Source organism: Aphidius gifuensis, linkage group LG6 (genome assembly GCF_014905175.1).
Source record: "Aphidius gifuensis isolate YNYX2018 linkage group LG6, ASM1490517v1, whole genome shotgun sequence".
Classification (NCBI taxonomy): domain Eukaryota; kingdom Metazoa; phylum Arthropoda; class Insecta; order Hymenoptera; family Braconidae; genus Aphidius; species Aphidius gifuensis.
In genome coordinates this window covers 17,419,673-17,428,193 of record NC_057793.1, presented here as the reverse complement: position 1 = coordinate 17,428,193, position 8,521 = coordinate 17,419,673, and the positions used below count along the sequence as shown (strand labels likewise).

General features: G+C 31.1%; 1 protein-coding gene across 1 annotated transcript; it reads left to right on the top strand.

The window, feature by feature from the left end:
* The first annotated feature begins 704 nt into the window (after nucleotides 1-704).
* On the top strand, nucleotides 705-1,526 carry LOC122859916. Its single transcript, XM_044163600.1, has 3 exons — nucleotides 705-722; nucleotides 798-903; nucleotides 1,270-1,526. Exons 1-3 carry the CDS (start codon nucleotides 705-707, stop codon nucleotides 1,524-1,526), a joined length of 381 nt encoding a protein of 126 aa, XP_044019535.1.
* The last annotated feature ends 6,995 nt before the right edge of the window (nucleotides 1,527-8,521 follow it).

The following is an 8,521-nucleotide window of genomic DNA, read 5'->3' as shown; positions in this document are numbered from 1 at the left end:
CTGATGAAATTCTTTCAATTATTGAAGAATTAAGAGAAGCTGGTATTATTTGTTAATATATATGTTCATTCAGTCTTTAATGTACAGTCACTAAAAGGACATTGGAGTGGAATAATGTCTAGTGTTGATATATTCGGACGTCAATTATCAAATAAACGAAAATATTCTATCGGAGGAAAAAATGATGGCGATACAATAAGAGGACCACCTGGAGAAGGTTTCAAATTTACAGAAGAAGGAAATTATGACATTGCAGAAAAAAAATTATGTCACATTGCCGATGCTCAAGACATGAATGATGCTGTCTCAAAAAAAGTAGCACTGATTCTAATTAATAATGAAACTAATAATCTACTTAGAATAATGCAAGAAGATAGTCAAAAATATATCACTGAAGTCATTAGTAAACTGACAATCAAAGTGGACACATTGCAAAAAAGTGTTGAAAAATCACGTCATACATTAGATGAGCTGAGTACAGAAGTTGCAAGTATATCTCACTATTTGACAGAAAATTTGGGAGTACGTTTAGAAAATCAAAAATAAAAATGAATAAAACAAAAAAAAATAATAAAAAAGAAGACAATAACTATTTGAGAAGCGTTGTGGCACATGATATACACAAGCCCGCTCGCAGATATTATCAACGTAGACATGTTGACATAAGAGCTCTTGATAAAACATAGCAATGTGATCTTGTCGACATGAGTGCATATGCTTCGGTAAATGAAAATTACAAGTTTATACTTACAATAATTGATAATTTTTCCAAATATGCATTTGCTGTACCACTCAAGAAGAAAAGTGCAAAAGATGTTACTGCAGCGATGAAATCTGTTTTCCTGAAAGGTCGATATCCAAAAAAACATTTACATGTCGATCAAGGCAAAGAATTTTACAACAGTAAATTTAAGAATCTCATGGAAAAATATAATATAAATATGTACTCAACATATAGTACTTTAAAAGCAAGTATAGTCGAAAGGTTCAGAATCCTGAAAAATCAAATGTGGGAAAGATTTCCATTCCAAGGCAGTTATAAATGGTTGACTATACTTCCTGAATTGATTAGAAATTATAATAATATAAAGCACAGAACTATAAAAATGAAACCAAAAAATGTAACTAAAAACAATGAAAAGGATATATTGAGGGAAATATATCATAATCAAAATCCAATGTTTTGTGTCACATCAAAGTTGATAAAAAAAAAATTTAAAATTGGTGATAAAGTGCGAATAAGTAAATATAAAAAAATTTTCGAAAAAGGCTACACTCCCAATTGGACAACTAAAGTTTTTACAATCGCAAAAGTATTGAATACAATACCAATAACATACAAGCTTGCTGACTATCAAGATAACAATGTTGAAGGATGTTTTTATCAAGAAGAACTGAGTCCAGTACGCTATCCAGATATATATCTTGTCGAAAAACATTTAAAAAAACGTAAAAATAAAGTACTTGTAAGATGGTTAGGTTTCGATTCTGAACATGATACATGGGAAAATGAATCAGAATTATAAATAATTATATTTACAATGTATATAGGTATAAGATTTTTTAAATAAAAAAAATTATAACAAAATGAATTTTTTAAATGTAATTAAAAAATTATTTATTGAATATTGTGTGTATAGGCTCAGGCCAATTTTCTGATAATACAACTTGATTATTTTTTCCAATACATTGTAATGTTAAAACTTTTCTTTTAATACCATCCGCTAATTCAAGGAACTTTTTTTTATTATAAAAATAATATTCAGCATCATTTTTCGGTAAAAAAACAGTATATTTATTATTTATTTCGACTGATAGTCTTGCACCAGACTTTTTTCCATAGTAACTTTGAATTTTCGTCACAGCATAGTAAACATCTTTTGTCAAATCTTTCAATAATTTACAATTTTTTGAAAGTCGCTTAGTCTTGGTGTTTATCAGTTTTATATTATAATTATTTTTTTTGTCTAGATAATAATAATTACATTTGAAGAAGAGTTAACAAATTTTTTTTATTTTTCTCGTTTTATGACAAAATAAACTCACATTTGTTGTATTTTTCTCCCAAAAAAAGAAGATCCAAACATCCATCGATCGCTGCTTTTTCAATTTTCGTAAAATAATCATTATTTTTCATAAACTTGGCGATTCTGCTTGGTAGAAAGACATTAAATTCATCATTCAATGTAGCCATAACTCCATTGTATTCATTATGAATCTTCTGTAGAGCTGTTACTTTGTACTTTCCATTAACATCCAAGTCAGACATTTTTTTAAGATCCAATTTGCCTTCCATTTTAGCAACATTATTCAATTGTTGTTCCATTTTTATTTAATGCTGTTTTTCTACAAACATTATAATTTCAAGTAAATAAATATGTATAAATATAATAATGACTAATGTATATGTATATTATTAAATTGCTTTCTTACCTTTCTTGACAGTCTTGATATTCGAATGATAAAATTTCACAAAAACTTCTCGTTTATATAGGGATAAAAACAATAGAATAGTAGAAGGAGTACCCATTCAAATGACACGTATTTAAAGTCAGCAAATTCTCACGTGCATATTAATTTTTTGCAATTAATAATTATTTTTTATCATAAACAATTAAATACTACTACAGCATTTTATTAGTTTATATTTGAAAAATTACACGTATAAAGAGTCAGCTAATTTTTTTGCAAAATTGTATTTATATATACATAGGTCGATTTGAAAAATAACTTGTATGGAAAGTCAGCAAATTTTTTTCTTTTTCGTTTTTCATGTTTATAAATAATAAAAAAAATTGGTCATGATTGGTTTTATTATAATGTAAAATATATTTCATTCTAATATAAATTAGTATCAAATATAATTCTATCATATATATATATATATATATATATATGGGGCATTCTTAGTCAAATCACGGGGTCATCTGCCTGACCCCCTGCGATTTTGATAAGATGAGCTATTTTTGGTTGATGAGCTATTTTTGGTTGATTTTCGGCTGAAATTAAGTCTCTAATTTTTTTGAATTTTTTCATCAATTTTTCTAGACTCTATTATCTTAAATATCACTAATTATGGAATTTCTCAAAAGGGACCCTTTTGTTTTCCTGAATTTTTTTTTTAAAATATGTTGCACAATACACGAATTTTAAGCATCGCAAAAATCTGGGCCCAGGAATATAAATATTTTATTTTGATTTTTGAAAATTTTATTTTCAGCAAAAACAATTTCTAAAAAAGCAGAAACTAAAAATTCACCGAGCAATAATCTAGTTTTAGTTGAATTTTTGAAAACGAAAATTTATGAAATATCCATTTTGAAAAAAAAAAATTTTTTTTTCTGAAAACAAAAATGTTTTTTGCTGAAAACAAAAATTTTCTTCGCTGTAAATAAAATTTTTAAAAATAAAAAAAAAATATTTATATTTCTGGGCCCAGATTTTTGCGATGCTTAAAATGCGTGTATTGTGTACCTTATTTTGTAAAAAAAAATTCAAGCAAAAAAAAAGGGTCCCTTTTGAGAAATTCCATAATTAGTGATATTTAAAATAATGGAGTCTAAAAAAATTGATGAAAAAATTCAAAAAAATTAGAGACTTAATTTCAGCCGAAAATCAACCAAAAATAGCTCATCTTATCAAAATCGCAGGGGGTCAGGCAGATGACCCCGTGATTTGACTAAGAATGCCCCACATATATATATATATTTGTTCATAGGTCGCTGGTTCGAATCCAGCTCGGAATTTTTTTTTTTTTTAAATTTATAATATATTGATACAACATAAAATTCTTCTATACCGACTGATGATAAAAATCAATTATACTATTTTACCATCTCTGTTTTACCGATCAGGTTGCAGTCCCCTGTCCCCTCCGATCTACCTTTCCCCTTACCAACCGCGTATCTACAACTCTGGTAGAGACACTACTTACAAGAGACAAGAATAGAGCGTGACAAGGGTGATCTTTTTGAAAATCTATGAGAAGTTCTTGAATTATATTAAATTAATGTCTTAGAGCTCAAACGCACGACAAGCTAACTTTTGCTTGCAAACATGGCTGACGTAATTCTGAGTGATCTAAGCATGCGCAACACGTAAAATTACTATAAAAACCACAATGCCCTGGTGAATAAAATCTGCCAGATTCTGTTAGATTCTGGCAGACTCTACAGGATTCTGGCAGATTCTATTAGATTCTGGCAGATTCTACAAGATTCTGCAAGATTCGACAAAGAATGAAAAAATCTGGCAGATTCTGCCAGCCAAATATTCGGCTTTCAACAGTCTGCCAGATTCTGTCAGATTCTGTCAGGTATTGCCAGCCAAATACTCGATCTTAACAGTCTGTTAGATTCTGCCAGATTCTGTCAGCCGAATATCCGGTTTCCAACAGTCTGGCAGATTCTTACAGATTCTGCGAGATTCTGTCAGCCACATATTCGACTTCCAACAGCATGCAAGATTCTGCCAGATTCTGCCAGTTCAATTTATAAATATTGTTTTTTTTTCAATAAATTGATTTTTTTGAATTAATACAACTTGATGTCTCCCCATCAAGTCGTCATCGAACTATTAGTATGTTATAATTTATCCTTTTATAGCTTATTTATCATTATTTTACGTTAGTTTTTATTCAACGATTCTCACATAAGCTCACGTCAGAGTTAATTCACATATATAGGAACTGAGATTATGATACATATAAAAATTTGAAAAACATATTCAAGTTTCAAAAAACCTTACCGTGATGTTTGTAATAACCACAATAATTTGTCCAGAATTTTTTTTTTTTTTTTCAGAATTTTTGCGTAAAAATAGTCTGGCAGATTCTGGCAGATTATGACAGATTCTGGCAGATTATGACAGATTATGGCAGATTCTGGCAGATTCTTACAGATTCTTACAGATTATGGCAGATTCTTACAGATTCTGCCAGATTCTGTCAGATTTTTACAGATTTAGACCGGTTCTTGGAACAACTGCCAGATTCTGTCAGATTCTTGCAGATTCTGTCGGGTTTTTGCAGATTCTGTCAGATTTTTACAGATTTATACCAGTTTTTGGAACAACTGCCAGATTCTGTCAGATTCTTACAGATTATTGCAGATTCTGCCAGATTCTTCCAGATTTAGACCGGTTTTCGGAACAACTGTCAGATTCTGTCAGTTTATTCTCCCAGAATCTGCCAGTTTTTTTTTACCAGGGTAGTTGGGGACGTCCCGAGTAGAAATTTAAGTCAGGTCCTGATCAGGACCTGATCAGGATATCCCGATTTCAAATCCATTCCGGATCCAGATTCTGGATCCGAAATGGATCAGGATGGTAAGGTTCAGATCCGGAATGGATCAGGATACCTGATCAGGCTGTAGTAAAGATACATGATCCATAATGGATCCGGAATCTGGATCCAATCCTGGTCAGGATACATGATCCGAAATGGATCACGATAGATTATCAAGACCGGATCCAGATTCTGGATCCAAAATGGATCAGGATACCTGATCAGGCTGTAGTAAAGATACATGATCCATAATGGATCCGGAATCTGGATCCAATCCTGGTCAGGATACATGATCCGAAATGGATCACGATAGATTATCAAGACCGGATCCAGATTCTGGATCCAAAATGGATCAGGATGGTAATGTTTTTTGGTGAGGTTCGGATCCGGATTGGATCAGGGTACCTGATGTCGTCTTCTGGATAACGTAAAGTTACATGATCCAAAATGGATCCAGAATTTGGATCTAATCCTGGTCAGGATACATGATCCGAAATGGACCAGGGAACATTTGCATTTTTTAAAAAAAAATATTTTTTTTTCCATATTTTTTCTTATATAGTGGTTAATATATGACGGATGTATGAACGTCACATTATGGAACTAACCTAAGCCTCAACCTAAACCTGAAAATTCTGCTCTTAAGCCTGACCCGAATCAATTTACTGTGACCGGGTCTCGAACCCTCGAACGCGGAATTGAAAATATGCGGGCGACGCTCTACCCACTGAGCCATTCTGACAAACGATACTCGAGAAGATTTTTTCATTCCTATGAATTAATAAATAATAAATAAATGAGTTAGTAGATAAATAAACAAAAAATATAGATAAAGAATAATTAACTATTAAAAATATAAAAAAAAAATTAAAACATAAAATAATTATTTTTTTTGTACGTGTTCAGTCCGAAAAATATAGAAATTACTCCAGATCGCATCAAGATGTCCTTATTAAGGGTAAGTTAAGGTTATCCTGATGCTATCCGGATCAGGCAAATTGTATTTTAAAAAATAAATTATGTAGTAATTTTTACTTGATCAAATCTGGATCCAGATTGAATTGAGATATCGCTAATAAGGATAAGTTAAGGATATCCTGATGTTATCTTGATAAGGTAATTGGTATTTAAAAAATAATTTATTTATTTATTTTTACTTGATCAAGTCTGGATCCAGATTGGATCAAGATATCCCTGTTAAGGATAAGTTAAGGTTATCCTGATTCTATCCGGATCAGGCAAATTGTTTTAAAAAAAATAAATTATCAGATAATTTTTACTTGATCAAGCCCGGATCTAGATTGAATTGAGATATCCTTAATAAGGATAAGTTAAGGTTATCCTGATCTAGAATGGATCAGTTTGTGATGGAGATACCTGAATAGACAAAGCCTTATCATATCCTTATCCAGATTGGATCAGGATGTGGTAAGGATACCTGAACAAGGATAACCTTACGATTTCCTGATCCGATCCAGATCAGGGTTCAGGCTATCCTGAACACATTTCTACTCGGGATATTACTAGTTTTATGGGAATAAGGACGGCTATGTTTACAAGTTCGAAACAACCCAACTTGTTGCGCGTGCTCAGTGCGCTTTACAAGCAAACGTTAGCTTGTCGTGAGTTGAAGCCCTAACTTGTTACACATGCTAGCGCGCTTTACAAGCGAAACTAGGCTTATCATGAGTTCAAACCTTCAGCTTATTAGCATTGTAACTGAATTCAACTAGATTTTTTGGTGATATCTGGGACAATTGCACCACCTTTTACACTGTAAAATATATATTTGGCACTCGTGTCATATTGTGTCATACGCATTCATTATTGAATTGTTGATTGACGAAAAAAGTATATATATGTATAGAGATATATATATATATATATATATATCTGTCTAGTGGCTACTTTGGTGACGATTTTAGGAGTCAAGTGGCTACTTTGGTGACTCTTGGCTAGATTGGTGACCGTCACCAATCTAACATCGTACGATTTGTCTACTTTGGTGACTGTCACGAAAAGAGCCACTTTATCAGAAATAGTGAGAAACCTTAATAATTGTGTAGTTAATGAACTACAAACATTCAAGATGACTTTTATAGTTTATTTAACCGATAACGATTATAATTAAAGAAGTTAGAAATATTAAAAATGAATATAAAGACAAAATAATGGTAAAAAAGCTAAAAGATTTAGTAATTTGAATTAAAAGATTTTAAATCACATTGGAACAATATAACGTCATTTAAATCGATCGGAAACATTATCAAGAAGTATTGTATATCGGAAGATACTATGTAGACATCATATCTATGAATTATTCACTGTTAACAAGGTAAGTCACGAAACTGTACACTTCGTGACCAATTGTACTGTTTGGTGACAGTTACGAAACTAGCCAGTACATACCGTCCGGCTAGTTTGGTAACATTTAATTACTGATGTGTGTATTAAATGGTAACAATGATTTTCGTGATGAGAGAAACATTATGACAGTCACGGTAATCACCAAAAAAACGAAGAATACACGATTTTTGTTGCCTAATACTCAAGATTTTCTGTCAAATTTAACCAGCTTTATCGGGGTATTTAAAAAATAATTCATTTATTTATTTTTACTTGATCAAGTCTGGATCCAGATTGGATCAAGATATCCCTGTTAAGGATAAGTTAAGGTTATAAAAGGCATAAAAAGCCAAAAAGAATATATAAAAAAATTTTCAACTCAATCCGTGAGGGTCAGGCAGATAACCAGCAGAAGTGACTCAGAATGCTCCATATATATAATAATGGATAATTGGAAAATACTATTAACTCTGTTGTCGAGACGTGTGTAGGCTTTAAATTTTTTTTGGGAAGAACCCGGTGGGGTCAAGTATAAAATTTTGTCAAAGATTAAGACTTAATTATATGCGTTAAATATTTCCTTCTTGACTTATTTTGGTATTATACCTTTTTGTATCTAAAAAATTAATTAATATCAATATAAAATAAAATTACTATAATCACATAATTAGTGGGGATTTCGAATACTTGACGCTACTTTTTGTAAAAAAAACTGTGTTTCTTTTTTCGTTTAGATATCACATCTTTTTGTAAAGTCCTTCAATCATTCGATAGAAAAAACCATAATATTAAAAAGTATATAAAATTACTTAGTACCATCAGACTAATTGTCGCGCGACGCACTGGAAAAATATTGATAACTTCTTTAAATCTTAATGTTAATGAGTTTTT

Excerpts from the sequence above, each read along its gene's own strand:
- LOC122859916 (XM_044163600.1), top strand. Across the intron at positions 904-1,269 it reads AGGCAAAGAATTTTACAACA|GCTACACTCCCAATTGGACA; the intron begins GTAAATTTAAGA and ends TTTTCGAAAAAG.